Source organism: Manacus candei, unplaced genomic scaffold (genome assembly GCF_025592945.1).
Source record: "Manacus candei isolate 608988 ecotype Guabito, Panama unplaced genomic scaffold, ASM2559294v1 h1tg000189l, whole genome shotgun sequence".
Taxonomy (NCBI): Eukaryota; Metazoa; Chordata; class Aves; order Passeriformes; family Pipridae; genus Manacus; species Manacus candei.
In genome coordinates this window covers 759,776-778,259 of record NW_026138237.1, presented here as the reverse complement: position 1 = coordinate 778,259, position 18,484 = coordinate 759,776, and the positions used below count along the sequence as shown (strand labels likewise).

General features: G+C 46.2%; 1 protein-coding gene across 3 annotated transcripts in view; it reads right to left on the bottom strand.

Annotated features, from left to right (window-relative positions):
• MORC2 (MORC family CW-type zinc finger 2) overlaps window positions 1-17,353 on the bottom strand; it is a 46,023-nt gene extending 28,670 nt beyond the window's left edge. For all 3 annotated transcript variants that reach the window (XM_051774132.1, XM_051774133.1, XM_051774134.1), the window contains exons 1-4: window positions 17,144-17,353; window positions 10,809-10,862; window positions 10,394-10,428; window positions 9,416-9,484 (exon numbers count right to left, since the gene is read on the bottom strand). In XM_051774132.1, coding sequence (XP_051630092.1) covers window positions 9,416-9,484; window positions 10,394-10,428; window positions 10,809-10,862; window positions 17,144-17,226 — 241 coding nt within the window. In that variant the 5' untranslated portion in view covers window positions 17,227-17,353. The remainder of the gene's footprint in view (window positions 1-9,415; window positions 9,485-10,393; window positions 10,429-10,808; window positions 10,863-17,143) is intronic.
• Window positions 17,354-18,484: the final 1,131 nt, after the last annotated feature.

The window sequence follows — 18,484 nt, the reverse complement described above, 5'->3', positions numbered from 1 at the left end:
GAGCTGGTGTCAGAATGCCATTTTCAGTTGAAATCATATTCAGATTTAAAGCCACAAATACAGGAGAGCAACTGTGCAAACCCCTCACTGTCTCAACTGTGGGTGTTCATAGTGGAGCTCCACAGCTATTCCAAAACCAACTTTGGACTCGATGAGGGTACCTCTGCCTTCTCTTCAGCCTACTGTAGTATTTTCTAGCCAAAGAAAACATTGGAATATCTTGTATGTGAGATCTGGGTAAAGATGTCCATGATGACATTATTTTTATTATTATTATTATTATTACTATTATTACTCTAACTACTATGACTGTGTTATTTTTAAAGCCTGGTCAGGAAAGGGGATAGGGAATATTCTAAGAAGAGAAGGACTACTGGAACCTTTTTGTTGTATAAACATTTTTCAATAACTATTTTTAAGAAACCTTCAGGAAGCTAAAAAAGTTAAAGAGTAATTATCCAAAGCATTTCCTCTTTTAGAAAAGGTGACCATATGGTTCATCACTCAATGCTGGGTGTCTGAAACCACTCTATAATGACTCTTCTTTCAGGGCAGAGAGACGAAGGCAGTGCTGAGCAGAGGGGACTGTGAGGGAGCACCTCTCTGCTCCAGACTGACTGTCTCTGGGAGAGATTTAATCTTTACATCCTCTAAAGAATCAAGATACAAATGAATTTTTTTCCAGCTCTTTTGAGTTAAGGCTCTGGAGGGAGTTTCACTTAAGGCTATTTTAGTCACAGTGGTTCTGTTCTGTTGTGTTTCAGAGCTACTAGATTAAAAAAAGGCAAACTTCCTGGCAAGAAAAAGGAGGAGGGGGGGGATCTATGCTAAACAGACGAGAGAAAAACAAGTTGAAGAAATTCACTCAATATGGCAGAGTAGATCTTCAGAGCCCAAAAAATCAAGGGCACATTGTCAGAGGTTGAAACTGGCCCCTCTGAGAGGTTGGGGGGGGCTCAGAGGTGATTGGGTGCCAGGACAGTGTTCCCTGGAGAGCCAATCACTGTCCATGTTGTTCGCTTCTGCTCAAAATCATATATCACAGCACCGGAAGCTGTTGGCAGTTCTATCTTGGTTGTTTTGCTAGTGGTGTCTGCTGCGGGTAGGTGGAGAAGGCCAGGGGGTGGCTGGGCTCCCTCTCTCTCCCCCTCCGGGGGAAGAGGGGAGCCCTGTGGCCCTCCTAACTCTGCCTAGGCCAGAATTAGAGACAGCACTGGAATGAGTGCATGTTTGTGAGGGATGCGACTCACAAACAACTGGTAAGTGGGAGAGAGAGAGGTAGGCCCTGCAGCCAGGCCCTCTTCTTCTTTCCCCCCCACCTTTGCAGCCAAGTTGCAGAGGAGGGATGTTTTCTCCCTCTCGCTGTTTAGTGAGAGTGGATGCGAGGCTCAGCATTGGAGCAGAGCCAAGTGGACAGGCCTGAGGAGGCTCGATTGCTAGGGAGAAAATCCCAGGCAAGAATTGGAGACGGACCCCCAGAGAGCTCTCCAGGGGGCCCGGAGGATGTCTCTGCCATGATCTAAAACGCAGGACAGCCGAAAACCCGAGGAGAAATCAACATTCCAGGACGTGGACGCTTGATAAGTTAAACTACACTGCAGCAGCCTACGAACCGAGGTATGAGAGAGAGAAATCACACAGCAGCAGAAGAGCAAGGACTCAAAGCTATCTTCTTGGACTTCATGAGGAGGAGAGACTGCAACAAACAACTGGAACTTGGGGAGGGGGAGCGTTCAGGAGCCCAGAACACTCCCACAGCCTTGAAAAGCTGCTCCTGGACTAAAGTTAAAGAAGGGGCTTGAAAGGACTGACTGATAGAAATGTAATATATATATAGTTGCCTTTAGTTTGTATAGTATTTATTTGTGTAAATAAATGTATATACTTCCCCCTTCCCCTACAGAAGCCTCTAGCCTGAAAGTTTCTCTCCGGTGTTAGGATAAATTGTTGGGAAGGGGTGGGGGGAGCCTGGAAAATTGGATTTGGGATTTCTAATGTGGCTCAAACTGCCACAATTTTTGGTGCCGTGACTCGGATAATCTGATTGGCTGTGGGTAGAAAACATGAGACTTGTTGACATAACAAAGAGAAGTTTTCAGACATAACAAACTGTACCAGGGCTGATAAGGTAGAGCTTTAGTTAGAATGTAAGTGCTTGATATGGAGTTAAGTTCATAGTAATGTTGTGCTAATGTATAGTAGAAGGAGTTGTATTTCATTTTAGGTTATATGTTAGTTGTAGAGTATTGGAATTGTTGTGATATATGATTTTTCCCAGAAGCAGGGGGTGGAAGTAGAGTCGTGCTGGGGGAAAACTGTTTTAGAACTGAAGTTCTAAAATGGTAAACCCCCAGGGGGTGGAGACCCTTGGGGTTTGAGCCAATGAGCGCTTCTGCAAAATATAAACATATCACAAGCAGACCGGAAGAGAAGGTGATGTTGTTGTTGTTGTAGTTGTTGTTGTTGAAGTGGCCATGTTGTAAAGCCACAAGGAGAAAGGGCAGGAGCCCCCTGGGGGGGGGGGGGGGGCTACAGGGACTTGGAACAGCCTAAGGCTGGGCTAAGTACCTGTAGCTAGAAAGCTAAAGAAGTTTCCTCCACCGTGAGTGGGCAGACGGAGCAGCAGCAGAGACAGCAGCAGATGGAGAAAGTGGCAGAGAGCCAGAAGAGATAAGAACGAGCAGCAAACAGGCATTGCAGCCAAGGATGAGAGACACAGAGTTGTCTGAAGAGAAAGAGAGCCAGCAGCAGAGAGAGCAGAACTAAGCTCTACAGACAGAGTTTTGGGATAAGAACTGAACCAAAAGACCCCAAACCCCTCTGAGACCTCCTAGAGAGAGGAGGATGAACTTTTAGTCTCGGAGTGCTACAGCACTGCAGGAAGGAGCTGAAAAGCTCAGAGAAGGAATGTGGAGGGGGTGACCTTGGCCCCCCGCTGCTTGAGACAGAGCACAGAGCTCTGCAAAGGGGGCTTGAATCCCCTGAAAATACGGACCGTCACAAAGACCCCTGAGCTTCGTTGATATGACCGTGGTGAGGCGACCGTTGTCCAGGTGAACGCAGCCCACGGATGAGAAGACCCTCGCTTGAAGATGAGTGGCCGAGAGGGCTTGGATACCCCCCTCGTGTGTACTGGCAGAGATCCAGCTAAAGCTGTTGCATGGAAGAGAGAGAGACAGACTGCTACTCTGAAGAGAATGCTGCTCTGAGAGTGGAAAGGATCTTTTCCTTCTTCCCTCCTGGACTTTTATTTGGAAGGGAGAAGAGATTTGATCCATTGTAAATACTGTTATGTCATGGTAGAGATAGTTAAGATTGTATATAATGTATTGTAGTATTGATTTTGTACAGTCATTGTAATATATAACCCTTTCCCCCCATTTTGAGTCTCGTGTGGTGTCTGGAAAACCCATCTCACACTGGGTTGAGATGTGGGAGGGGGGCTTGGACTAGGGAATTAGATTTTGGAGCTCTCAAACCATGACAGCACATATAAAACGATTCTTAATAAGGAACATCAGACCTCAGAGATGAAGAAATCGGTAGATGGAGTTGTCTAGTTCTGGAGTATTCCTGAAGTCAGACCTGGTTCACCCTTTGAGGAAAGTCCTCTCATATCTCAAAGTTCTCCAGCTGAGAATATACCAAAGAAGGTCCTGATCTGAGCAGAGAAAATTATCCTTCCTACCTTCTCCACAAATTCATCTGCTATATTCATATTAGGTAGAGTACTTGCAGAGGACTCAACAGCATCCTCAAAAGATATCTCAGAGCCAAAGAATCTAATTCACGACGTAGGGGAAATCAGCCTAAAGCAAAGTTGAGCTTTCCTTGGAACAGGGGAAAAAAGGGAGAAGCTCCAAGGTTCTCTGTAACCACAAGACACCAGCCCCATTGGGTGATGGCTGGAAACCACCAGTGATTAACAAATCACTTTGATACATGTTTCTGCAATTTATTTCAAAAATCTGTTAACTTGAGAGGAAATGTCAGTGTTAAAGATTACGGTTTAACCTTAAACAAGGTTAAACAGACATTTTCCCCTGAGAAATGTGTAGACCGCTCCCCTGAAAATGGTCTCCAAGAGTCTCTGCCCACACACACAAGTGTGTACACACTCTAAAATAAGTGCTGAAATCCCATTTACATTTAAACAGTGTTCCTCACCATTGTGAGCCTTGGATAAATAGTATTTTTAAAATAAAGATCTAGTAAAGTAACCAAGACACTAGTACTTATTTAACTGCTTCCAGGAAAACAAAAACTGTTCTGAGCTTCCAAACTTCAAAAATACAGTTTAAAAGAGCAAGAAGTGATATATCTCTCAAAAAACAATGGAACGGGTCCTCTTAAAAAAGTATTACAAGCCAGCTGAGACAGGTGACTGGGATAAGTCTGCAAAGATTTACCCAGGCAAGTCACTGATGGTGACTGATCTGGTTGCCTTCTGCAAGGCAGCCCTTTCTGTTTATGTGGAGAGCAGTGTGTATTGTTTGGCTGGACTTCAGCCAAATGGTCAACACAGATTTCCACAGCCTACTCCTGGACAAACTGGGGAGACTAGACCAGACAGGTCATATGCAAGACAAGAAGGGAACTCGCTCACAGATTGTGCTCAGAGGTGATCATCAGTGGTTTTCATTCTGGCTGGCAGCCTGTCACAAGTGGAGACCCCTGGGGATTGAAGCTGTGGTCCATGCTGCTCAACATCTCCATACAGGATTTGGATGATGGGATCAAAGGCACCCATATCAGCTTTGCTGATGAGGGTGAACTGGGCACATAGGGAAAGCTTTCTTAGAGACCTAGATAGGCTGGAATAGCGGGCAAGCAAGACTTGTCTGAAGTTCAAGGGAAGCGTAAGGTCCTGCACCTGAGATGAAATAACCCAAGAGCCCAGCACAGACTGGGATCTGCAGGGTGTGGGGAGCTGCCATGCTGGAAGAGACTAAGAGGTCCTGCTGGACAACAAGCTGAGCATGATCGACCAGTGTCCCATGACAGCAAAACAGGCAAACAGGGACAGTATCCACAGGGACACTGCCACAAAGATGGAGATGTGATCATCCCACTCAACTCCTTGCTTGTCAGGCCCCTCTGGCAGTACTCTGTCCAGTTCTGTCTCCTTAGTTCAGGAAGGATGCAGATAGACTGGACAAAGTGTGAAGGAGAAGGTGATCAGAGGGCTGGAGAGCCTGCCTTACGAGGAAAGCTAGATCTCCTTCCTGGAGAAGAGAGGGCCCAGGGGGAATCTCATCATAGTATTCCAGTACTTGAAGGGTATCTACAAAGAGGATGGAGGTTCTCTCTTCCCTAGGAGCCACATGGAAAAAACAAAGGGCAACAGTACAAGTTGCACTGCGAGAGGTTTCTTCTTTATGTAAGTAAGGAATTTTTTAGACATCAATCAATCAACCCCTGGAACAACTCCCCAGTGATGTGGTGAAATCTCCTTCACTGGAGGGACAGGGTGCTAAATCATCTCCTCCCTTTCCCATGAAAGGGAGCAGATGATCTTTGAGGTCCTTTTCAACCTGAGCTGTTCCATGATTCTAAAATGCAAGTTATAGACTTCTTTTTCTTCAATCGCTTAAGAACATTACAGATCACTTCCTAAATCAGTTGTTACACTTTTTCAACCTACAAGTTGACTCACTGAATCATTCAACCTGTATTTTGATTCACTGAATTCATGAAGCACCTTCAGAGCCAGGCAGCAGGTAAAATTCTCAAGCCCAAGTATCCTCAGTAGTGATTCCACTGAAAATCTGGGAAATGCTGACCTCAGACGGGCTGCATGAGAACTGTTGTTCAGATTTCTAATGGACTCCTATCTAGTCCCTTATGAAAAAGCCAAACTTTAGGGCTAGTACTATTACCCTCTCTGTCAGGGGCGGGGGGCTTTTACACTGGATATTAGGAAAAAGTTATTCCCCTAGATGGTGACTGGGCAATGAACAGGCTTCCCAGGGCAGTGGTCACAGCACCAAGCCTAAGAGCGCTCAAAGAGCATTTGGATAACACTCCCAGACACATGGTGGGATTTTGGGGTTGTCCTGTGCAGGGCCAGGAGCTGGCCTTGATGATTCCTGTGGGTTCCTTCCAACCTGGGATATTCTATAATTCTGATATCTCCCTTTGGGACATGACAGTTCTTTTGAAAAGAGCTGTCCTGTGGTATCGCTGAATCTTCAGACCTTTTGATAACTCATGACTCTACAGTATGAGATGTCTGCCGCTTGAGTACAAATGTATCTTGATCTTCAGACCACACAACCCAGAGTGATCATTAAGAGAGCCAATGCAGCAAGTACTCAATGCAACTTGAATCACTTGACAAACACTCCTCGTTTTTAGAAATGAGAAGCTGTCATTTGGCTTGCTAATCAGGAGGCATCAGACAGAGCACTCAAATCTGGCCAACTGCCTCGCTCTGTTTTCAGAGCTTGCCAAAGAAATCTAGAAATGTCCAACACAGAACAAGACCAATGAGAACAGCAATAGAGTAATACAGAGAACGTGTTAATGGAATGTTCAGAGCCTTCAGCTTTTCCCTCTGTGTAGAAGTGCCCAGAGGCACTCATCCTCCCCAGATCGTGCCTCATCAAGCCTTCCAAGTTGTCCTTTCAGCGTACTTGGGAAGATCCCATGGGTTCCAACACACAATGGCAAGTCACAGAGTTATTCTTTTTAGCATGTCAGCTTTATCTAGGATAAAATTAATTCTTAATTAAAGGTATCATGCACAAAAATAAAACACTCCCAAGCTCTATGATTTCTGTTGAAGCAAGGGTCTGTATGAAAGGAGAAAAGCCCAATAAAAGGTCTTCTGCTGACATCTCCTAAAGTCATCTGAGATGGATCAAGGAGATCTTCAGGATGCCATTAAAACTGGCAGGTCTGCATTATGAGAAACTAAAGTTCAGATCCCTACAGCCAGGGATGGAACCAAAGAGAATCCCATGAAGGGAGCTTGGATTAAAGACTCTCCTCAGCTGCTTCTGTTCATTCTGACAGGCTGTCCATGCTGTCTGTGCAGCACATGGAGCTTCCACCCAGCTGCCCTTAGTCCAGTGACTTTCAAATGCTCATCAAGCCTTAAGGTGAATGCCCAGTGCTGAAGCCGTGAAGATGTGATCAGAGTTAGACTGTGCATCAAACAATATATCTGAGACTACAGAAAATTAAGAAAGGCTTTCTTGAAAGCTCTAAATGACACTGCATACTGATTTTACATTCTGAAAAGTGATGTCCTGGAAAGGGGTAAAGGTAACTTTACAGCCTAGGTAAAATTAAAAAAAAATAGTATCTAAAAAAACCAAATATAGTATTTTTTTTTCAGACACAGAATAACCCAAATTTGATGCAAGCATCAAGACAGTCAAAGGACATGAATTACATGGTATTTGCTGTATCTGATGCATAGTGCTATGAAATACCACTACAATCCATAGTAGCTGCCAATCTCCTTTACTGAGTATCTCAGATTAACAGTCAAGATAAAATCCTTCAACATTTAGCTGAAAGATCAGTCAAAAGAAGCAATATAACCATTACTTAAATCCCACTTTGTCACAAAACCAGCAATACGAAAGCAACAACAGCGTAAAAGCTGTCATGAAACTTGGTGGCACTAGAACAGACATCTGCCACCTTCCAGAGACAAACAGGTAGTTTTCAAGACAGGCAGAAAAGGTTGTATTTCCTCTCCCTGATACAAGGGCTTGCAAGAAGGTCATAGTTCAGTCTCGGAGTCTTTTTTATAGATGGGGCTTTATTGCTTCCTTCAGTTCCACGGGTGGTGGAAAAGTACTCTCAGAAGACCTGTCTAGCATTCCTAATTGTATTTCTAAGAATATACAGAAGGTACCTAGAGTTCAAACAAATTCTTTCATGGAGGTCACAAATCTGTGTATGCACCAACAAATGTGTACGCATCTTGTGTGCACTAACAAATGGAATGAAACGTCTTGTATCTGTGCTGAGAGAAGAGTTCAGTCTCTCCATACTAGCCTGCATGGGGCTATGGTTTTGGATTTGCGTTTAAAAGAGTGTTGCTAATACAGCAATGTTTTCATTAGTGCTGAGCAGAGCTTACACAACATCAAAGCCTCTCCTGTTCCTCACACCGCCCCACGAGCAAGTAGGCTGGGGTGCACAAGTTGTTGGGAGGGGGACAAAGCAGGGATAGCTGACCCCACCTGACCCAAGGGATATTCCAGACCATATCACAGAATCCTAGAATGGTTTGGATTAGAAGTGACCTTTAAAGACCATCTCGTTTCAACCACCCTGTCATAGGCAGGGACACCTTCCACTAGACCAGGTTGCTCCAGGTCTCATGAAACAGGGTGTAATGCTCAGCAGATAAAGCTGGGGAAGAGGAAGGGAGCATGTTTGGTGTTATGGCACTCTCCTTCCCAAGGCACCGTTGCGCACGATGGAGCCCTGCTCTCCTGGGGATGGCAAACACCTGTCTGCCCATGGGAAGTGGGGAATTAATTTCTTGGTTTGCTTTGCTTGTGTGCACAGCTTTTTTCTGACTCTCTCCATCACCCCACAGGAGGAGGAGTGAGCTGTTTGGGGCTGAGTTGCCAGTTGTGGTTAAACTATAACAATATCACAAGAGGAACTTAAAGTACTGAGGGATCGGAACAAAAATGTTAGTTGCTGCTTATTCACCCACCTCCCTTGCCTTCTTCAAAACCTCCCAATTTCACCCAACTTTTCTGTCCCGTGGAGAACTCCTCACAGGACGATTTACCAGTCCCCAAGACTGAAAGAAGGTGGTGTGGGTTGACAGTAAGCTTATTGATGCTGAAGCAAAGCAGGAGAGCTTTTAGGTTTCTCCTGTTAGATATAATACAGATTTATATAAATCCTTATAACAAGACAGAAGTACATATTATATTCTTCTCATATTTTAAGATTTTATATTGTCCAGTATTGATCTCCGTCACAATGCTAATGATGAAACAACAGCAAAGTGCTTTCAAAGTTGAGTCTTCAATTTCCGCCGTGACACACCTGACTAGAGCTGAGATACACTGACCACCTGGCAGCCATGGATGGGGAAAAGGCTTATGCCCATCAAAGTTTGTGCTTGTTCCCCATCTGGCTACACTATTCTCCCTTCAGCCCTAAGGCCAATTTCAGTGTGCTGGAAAACTACAGGCCAGGCTGACCCAACTCTATAATGCAGCAAAACAATTTTCTTTTGACCAGATTAGTTTTCTGCAACTGAAGAGGTGAATAGTTTTATATATAACATGGTACAAAAGAACCAGTGCAGAGGCAGGAACACACATACAGGCATGAAACACGCTCTTTTCAACAGAACTAAGATGTTAATTCAGCCTAAGACATAACATGAAACCTCAGCTTGCAAATTCAAGTGTAATTTCCTGTCACTTACTTGAATCCATTCCTGTTCCATCATCCAAAAAACACAGCATGAATCCACCTCGTAGGTCCTCTCGTTGCTCTGCAAGAGAAAGGTCATTCACTGCTCTCACAAGCAAAAGTTCCATAAAATGGGATTGGTGTTAACAACAAAAGTAACACAACAAATAGGACTTTTACAACACCAATATGGCTAAGCTGTAAGAAAGAGCACCAGATTTTTGTTACAGAATGACTAAGAACTCTGCACTTTATACTGTATGTAACTGTGTGCTACAAGAGCGTACTGTGATAGCTGATTTCTTAAGCACTCAGTAAAAACTGCAACTCACTTCACCCGACCTCAGGTGAAGGCTGACCTAAAGTGCTTCCCTGAGGTATTTGTAAAAGTACTCTGTTTTGAAAGACAACAGGCACTGGGGCACAGGAGAAATGGTAGAAAACTAGAATCATTTACATTGGAAAAGATCCTGGAGATCATCAAGTCCAACCAACATGGGCAGATGGTGACTCCACCACTACCCTGGGCAGCCTGTTCCAGTGTCTGACCATCCCGTCAGTGAAGAAATTTTCCCTAGTATCCAATCTAAACATCCCCTGGCACAACTCGGGGCTATTTCCTCTTGTTCCTATCACTTGTTACCTAGAAAAAGAGCACAACACCCACCTAGTTCCACCCTCCTGTCAGGGAGTTGTAGACAGCCAGAAGGTCCCCCCTGAACCTCCTTTTCTCCCAGTTGAGCTTCTCCAGCTCCCTCAGCTCCTCCTCACCAGACTTGTGCTCCAGACCCTTCCCCAGGGTCATGCTCCCTGGACATGCTTCAGCCCCTCAATGCCTTTCTTGTCGTGAGGGGCCCAAAACTGACCCCAGGATTGGGGCATAAACACCCTCACTCTTATTCTATCAAGGACAGCACGCATTTGCAGCCTAAATCCAAGTTAACTACTGACTTAATTGCTGACATGCAAGGAAGCAGTAGGAGTGACTTACCAGTATAAATGTCTATTCTCGTGGCATCTGCATCTCTACAAAGCAATAAAAACACAACTGTTATTCAAACGTCAAAGAGAAATTAAACCAAAATCCAGGCACATGTAATCATTTCCAAAATAGCTGGCTGCACACATCAAAGTCTGCAGAGGCCCCACAGCCAGCACTGATAGAAAATTAAAAGACATATTTTCCTACTTTTTGCCTACTTGAACTTAAACTCCAGCACAAGACATTGCTGGCACACAACCAGATCTGGTGACAGGGAGTATCACTGGCTTTTTAACAGAAGTCATATTTTGTATTTTTTATAAAGTCTATTAGAAGTGAAAATTCCTCAAGATCAACTAATAGACAGGTGAATTAAATCTCAACCGAAGTTACCTTTGGGAATTACATAGTCTCAGGTACGTACCTGGCATTATCTACAAGTTCAGCAAGGGCACCAAACAAGAACTCATGGGTAGTTCTGGAACAAAACACAGAAATCAGCAGGGTTACAGCAACACTTAAAAAGAGAGACCTTTAAATAAACAAGAATCTCAACCACATTTCAAACAAATCCAATCAAATGTCTACCACACTATGGTCTGGCTGGCAGCAGGTTAGGAATGAGCAATTTAGTGCCTCCCAGAGGCAGCCAGGCAGAAGCCAGGCTGCCCCAAACTGCAGCTCAATATGGTCTAAAATATACGGCAGGTACGCAGACACAGCAGAGAAAATGATGGACCCAATGAACCAGCCTATGACACTGACAATAATTCATGGCAATCCTTACTCACATCGACAGGTCTCTTTAGAGCAACTAAACACTGCCTATATGTAAACACAGACAAGTGAGGGTTATCACACAATCACAGAATGGTTTGGGTTGGAAGGGACCTGAAGGCTCATCTCATTCCAATCCGCCTGCCATGGGCATGCACACTTTTCATTACATTAGATTGCTCCAAGCCCCATCCAGCCTTGCCTTGAACACTTTCAGGTATGGGGTAGCCACAGTTGCTCTGGACAACAAGACATGGACATTATGCACAAGGTTGGTCTCCCCCATGTACACAGTCTCATCGTAAAAGTTATTTCTGACAGGAAAAAGCTTCGGGATCCTGGGAGACTTTCAATAGCTGCAACTGCTGCTAATCCAGACAAAGAGTCTTCTAACACCACTGTACCACAATGCCTTCCCAACTCCATGCTAAAATCATGAACCCAGCTACCACTTCAGCACAATCTCAAGAGCCACGTTTAGTTTCCAGCCTCTTAACTGCCACCTCTTAGAAGCAGCACCTATTTGGAAGCCATTAGTTATGTGCCTCAACACTGAAGGAAGATACATGGTGAGAAACGTTAAGGAGCTAATAAAAATCATTACAATATATTGTCTGCCAACATAAATGCTGTATCTCCACTTAATGCCCAAACTGGCAACTTGGCTTCAAAATCCAACATTATTTCAAATGCAGATGAGCCTTATTGACCACAATATTAACAGCAGCTGTAAGACTGGAAAAACAGCTGCTGGGATTTGTTGCTCCTCTAAGATGTTTGACGGAGAGATCAAGGCCTCAGAAACTGGTTTTATCAATGTGTTTCAGTTTGCACAAAACCCTCACAAACAACCTGTTCTCACCACTACCCAAAAAGGCCAACAGGTGACTAAACAGAAGACACTTATTCCTATTTTCAGCTTTCCAAGAACAGACATGTAGGTACTTCCCACATATAAAATATATAGCAGTCCACACTGCTAATAACCACAAAAGAAGCTTTCGTATCCATCTTCAGTGTCATGACACCAAACCTACCAACTCAAGCTCCAGTCAGAGGTAAAACATATCAGCCTTCAAAGTTACCACTAGGACCATGGGAATGGAGATTTCCATCTTTGCAAGCTCCCACTTGCCCATGCAGAGACAAGACAGATGGGAATAGTGTTTAGAAGACTATCTATCCAATCAGAAAGCTTCTACAGAAATGCAATCCTGCTGTTTTTTCCTTTGAGCAAGATTTCCTGCTGTCCTGGTTTCAGCAGGGTAGAGTTAATTTTCTTCTCAGTAGCTGTTACAGTGCTGTGTTTTGGATGTAGTGCGAGAATAACATACTGATGTTTTGACTGGTGCCAAGCCATGAGTACCGTAAGTCAAAGACTTTTCAGTGTCCCAAGCTCTGCTAGTCAGTTGTGTAAGAACCTGGGGGGACCACAGTCAGGACAGCTGACCCAAACCAGACAGAGGAATATTCCATACCACAGAATGTCCTGTTCAGTGTATAAACCAGGGGAAGTTGGCCAGGAGAGGCCAATCACTGCTGGGAGATAGGCTGGGCACAGGTCAGTGGAGGCTGAGCAATTCTATTGGGCATCACTTGACCTTCTTGAGCTTTATTCCTCTTTCTCATTAGTACCATATCTTACTTTACTTCAATTTTTGAACTGTTCTTAGGTTAGCTCATGGGTTTTAACCTTTTTCTAATTCACCTCCCCATTCCACTGGGGTGGTGAAAGAAAAGGTGTGTGGGACAATCACAGATTTCAAGCACTCTCGAGTTTACAAGCACCTATTCAGCTCCACAAATCAACATCCCAGAAGTTTATTTAGGAAGTAACCCATAAGCAAGTGGATGCTTTAGCATTAGTAACTACGCTTCATTAGCAGCCTCTAGTCCACAACTTAAAGGATACTTCAAAGTAAGTAAATCATAGAACCATAGAATCAGCTGGGTTGGAAGGGACTTCTGAGATCATCAAGTCTAACCCTTGGTCCACTACCACCGTGGTTACTAGACCATGGCACTAAGTGCCACATCCAGTCTCAGATGCAAATAAGATACAAGTAAGGATTTCCAAAGAAAGATGCTGGAACAAAACAGCGGAACACAGCTGTAGGTGGTAAGAGAGGTAAGAAAACATCTCAATGTAGCCTGACACCGTACTGAACTTGAAAATCTTCCAAAACTGCAACCTCTCCTGCTGACGAAGGGAAACAATGCTACAAGCAAGTGAAATTCACTCCAGCTATTTATCACTAATAAAAATGAATATATAGTATAAAAATCTTCTGTTCAGTTTGTGAATCTCAACACACTTGTCAGTATCTAACTAAAGTCACATGAAGTGCTTTGGCCTGGTTCAATCAACTAATCTTTGACAAACCCCATGGTCTTGTCTTATAGTCAAGAGTGCCTCAAATACATCATACCCAGCATGATCGACTAATGATAATTTCTCCCACCTCCCAGAAAAACTTTGGGATTACTTAGCTTGCGACACAAGTTTAAAAAACACAAGGCAAGCTGTTGGCAAAATGAAGTCTTATCAAGTAACTCGGAAATATCTGAGCATAAGTAGACGGGCGTCATCAGAGGCAACAGCAACCAGCATCAGAGCATTTGAAATACAACTATTACTGGTCATACAACAGATGAAACAACACATGGAAGAGAGGGAAGTGTTATCAAAATCCAGAGTCTCAGCAACAGCTCATCTTTGGCAGACAGACTGGCTCGGACTTTCCCACAACTTCTGTTTGAGCCAGCTTCACTCAGGAGCACAGGCTTGACAAGGAACAAACAGGTAGTCCAACGCTGCTGATTTACTGAAACACAGGTTACAAAAGGTCAAGTCAGACTGTTCTAGAACATGACCAGCTTCGAATATCCCTACAAACAATCATTTGGAGTAACGTGCCGAGGGAATCTAAGCTTGTTTTGTGAGCGGTTCCTACAGGATCACCCCTTTTTGAACCCAGTTTGACTCTGGACCCTGCATAATCAGACAAGTATCTAATTACTAATGACAGATGTAAGACTTCAATTTTGTTCTAAAGGTGGTCACATCTGGGAAAACGTGGGGGGGTTTTGGCATGTGTGTTAGGAAAAAGAGCTATCCTCTTAGTACTCTGCACTCCTTTTCAGGCCAGAACGGAAAACAAACACAAGAAGAAGTAGAGTTTGGAGGGTGGGGAAATGTTTGTAGTCTATTATTACTAGTTTTCTTCAAATCCACCATTCAGTCATCTTGAAGTCTGTCTATTTGTACTCAATGGGACAAGTCTAGTTACAGGAAACCACTAAGTTCCATCACAAGCTAAAGGTTACCTACTGCTAGAAGACAATTTCAGGTGTTTGACTTTTAACGAACACCTTCAAATGTTTATAACAAATATTCAAAATATACAGACATAAGTTGTTTGGGCTCAGGTGTGGTTTTGGGATCATCTCAATGAATTACTCTGGACGGATCTTAAAGTAAAAGCATTTAATTCTTAAGGAAAACCAATGTGAAGGCAAGCAGATGGCTCTGGGAAGTCGTAAATACAATGCATGGGTAATTTTCACATGCTTATGTACAGTAGTTTTCTTTCTAGGATCCAAAAAGACTTTCACGCAGAATCATAAGGGTTGGAAAAGACCTTTAAAGGTCATCCAGTCCAACATCCCTGCCATAAGCAGAGACACCTTTCAGTACACCAGGTTGCTCCAAGCCCCATCAAACCTGGCCTTGGACACTTCCAGGGATGGGGTAGCCACAGCTTCTCTGGCCAATCCGTGCCAGGGCCTCACCATCATCACAGGGAAGAACTTCTTTCTTATATCTAGTCTAAATCTACACTCTTCTAGTTTAAAACTGCTACCCTCTGTCCTGTTGCTACAGGACCTTCTAAAAAGTCTGTCCCCATTCACCTATTCACCAAATAAAGCACCTGGAAAACCACAATGGTGCTTCTATTTAAAAAAAAAAAAGGCAACTGAAGTGATTCATACACATGCTGTGAACCTTGCCATCAGACATGGAAGCATTAAACAGCTATTGGAAAGATCTGCTGCAAGTCCTCAAGCTCAGAGACCAGATCAACAGTCTCCTATAAAGCACCTCAGACTGAGTGTTCTGGGTTAGACTTAACAAAACCTTTCCTAAAGAAGGTCTTACAAATGGAGAAAAAAAAAAAAGTCATGGTTTCCTTCTGCACCCTAACAGCTAGACAGCTGGTCTTTAACTCCAATTTAAAGAACTTCTGCCTCCTTGACTATTAGAACACTTTTAGCACTGAGAATTTATCTGAGATGGGATGGTCTTCCTTGGCAAGAGAGAACAGTCCAAAAGACTAGTCTCCTCTATGAAAAGTCCTGTGCTGGTTTTGGGCTGTTTTGAGGTATGAGTGTTGTCTTTTTTGGTCATTGTTTTATTGGAAGAGCACAAAAGTTGTTTGCCATGGCTTGGTTTGGAGTTTTGGTTTTAAATTACTTCCACTGTTTCCATTCCCATTCTTAGGGAAGCATTTGGTTTATGCACTGATTCCCATAATCTCAGAAGGTTCTTTGTTCATGATGGACAAGAAGCCCCAGCTTTGTCTTATCCAAGAATCAGCTTCCAGCTCCTCCCAACAATTTGGTCACGCGGGTATCACTGTAGACATGCAGCACACTGCAAGCAGACCAGGCAGCATAAGCACAGTGGCAACATGAAGTAGCTTTAATATACTTGAGGACAGCACCAACACCTCAGTCTTTTCTGCAGCACAGATTTTATCTTCTTAAAAAGACATAGTTCCGGAGTTCTGAAGGCAAACAAACTGCTGACTGAGTTCTGCCATCCGGTCTTCTAATCCATAAAAAAGACTGTCTTCTGCAGCTGGGCACCAGAATTTCACAAATCAACAACAGCACTAGAGCATGACTCAGTATTGTCCACCTTCAGGCACCAAAGTGTTCACTCTCCACCAGCTGGGCCAGAGAGCAAGGCCACAGGACACAGAGCCAAGGGTGACATGGAACTGTTACTAGGTTTATTCTCCTGTGCAACACCCCTTTGCTTTTCTGATTATGAAAAGAAATGGATCGTATGCTCTTGGCATACATAAGGGAGATTAGTCTTGGCTGCTCTTGCAGATGTATCTTGTTTACCAACAGAACCGGAGAGATCTACTTTGAAATCAAGTCGCTCGTGTCTCTGTGCCATCTTTAGACTGCTGTAAACTGCTGTGGTCCTTCACGCATTGAAAAGGGAAGCAAAAAGATAAACTTGCACTCCACTTCTTCTATCGATGGATAACACTAAGAGTCAGCTCTTCTGCAGAACATCAGTGGACAATCTTAGGCCGGTGACCAACTAATCAAAATGAAGCAATGCCAAATATGGTTCGACACTGTTCTTCTGGGCCAGCTGAGGAAGAACAAGCATTTTCTTTCATCTCTTCTGTACGTGGCAACTACAAGGCTTAGGAGTGGCAGGCAGGTATCAACAGGAGCCTGACCCCACTAAGCACTGTTTGCTGGTGACGCTTCCCATTTTCTAGTCAGGTACTCAGAAGAACCTCATTTTAAACAAGGGCTTTGCCTCTTCTCAGGATGTGTTATTTCTGAGGGATTCACTGATGACATGCAAAAATCTGATTGGAAGAAAACTGTCATATTCCTGTTGAAAATAAATCTGCACAACACAAGTGGGCACGCACGAAGCCAAACGCCAAAGCAGAATGGTGGGCAGCACAGCAGCGCACGCGCTGCTCCGCAGAGGTGCGGCCACGGGGGTCCGAGTGCCCGAGGGGCCCCTCCGTTCCCCCCGGGCCTACCGTCCCCCCACACCGGCTCTCCATGACCCACTGACCCGCCCTGCGGTGCGACAGCCAGGCCTGGGACAGGGAGACCACTCTTCCCATCGGCCCGCGTGGCTTCGGCCGGGTGCACCGCGCTGACCCGTCGCCCCAAGCAGGCCAGGTGTCGCGGGCCTGCCCCGCCGCAGCCGCTACTCACGAGTTGGTGTGCAGGTACTCGAAGGTGAGCTGGGCTCGGTTCAGGCTGCTGTAATTGCCCAGAGACATGACGGCGGCCGTCATCGGGGCCGGGCTCGGGCCCGCGCCGCGTGCGCCGGTGGCCGCGCGCGCCTCGAGGCCTCCCCGCCCCCTGCCGGTCACAGCCCCCGCAGGGCGGCTGGAGCTGCGCTGTGCCGCGTTGTGCCGCCCCGCGCTGCCCCCGCCGCCCCCGCCGCTGCCCCCGCCGCTGCCCCCGCCGCTGCCCCCGCCGCTGCTCCCGCACGCCCCCAGCCCCGGGCCGGCCCCGCTTTGTCTCCGCCGCGCCGCGATCGCACCCGGCGCTGCCGCAACGGCCCCCGCGGGGGCGGGGCCACGCGGCGGCTACCCATTGGCCGGGCCGCGGCACGTGACGGGAGGGTCCCTGCGCGGCCAATGCGGGCTCTGCGCCGCCGCGTGACGGGCGCGCGCGGCCGGGAGGGAGCGGCGGCGGTGAGTGCGCGGTGAGTGCGCGGTGCGCGAGCGGTGAGCGCGCGGTGCGCGCGGCCGCCTCGGGACCCCCGTGGAGCTCCCCCCCGCCCCGTAACATCCCCCCGGGACCCCAGGGGACTCCTTCCCCAGGCTCCGCCCCGACGGCAGCCGCCGAGCGCCTCAGCGCCGCGGGAGCGGCCGCTGCGGCTTCCCCAGGACGGCCAGGCCGGAGGCCGCGCGGAGAGGCCGCCCGGTAGCGTGAATCACGTCCGGCCCTGGGCGAACGCGCCGGAGCTGGGCGGCCCCACCGCCGCGGGGCCGACGAGGAGAGGGGGTGCACCAGCTGACGGTGACTGTAGAGTGCCGCAGCGGAGCGGGGTAGGCCCCTCGGCCCCAGACGGTGGGAGCGGCTCCGGAACGCAGCTGGATGGGAGGATCCCACCGCTGAACGCCTCCGGAGGCTCCGCACGGAGCTCGGCGGGTGCCGATCCTGCGGTGTTGGTGAAGGCTCCGGGAAGTCACCGAGGAGAAGCGCCTGAACGTGCCCGTACTTAGGAAAAACATTAATATAGACGATATATAAAATCATTCTTGCTTCAATCCTGTGTCTTTCGTTCATCTTGAAACGCCAAGGGATTGAGCTCAAGAGCTGTCCTCCCTGTGCCCTGCACACACCTTGTGCCCCCAAACCACAGCCCAAACCCAGAAGCCCTGAAGGCCAGGAGTACTTTGCTGAACACTTGAGTTGTGCCATGGAATAACACACCCCACTTTCCTTCTGAAATGGACATTGAAACAGGATGGCTGCATCTCCCGTGTCTTGGATAATAGGAATCTGAACTAAAGATCAAAAATCTGTAGGAATTCAGTCTGT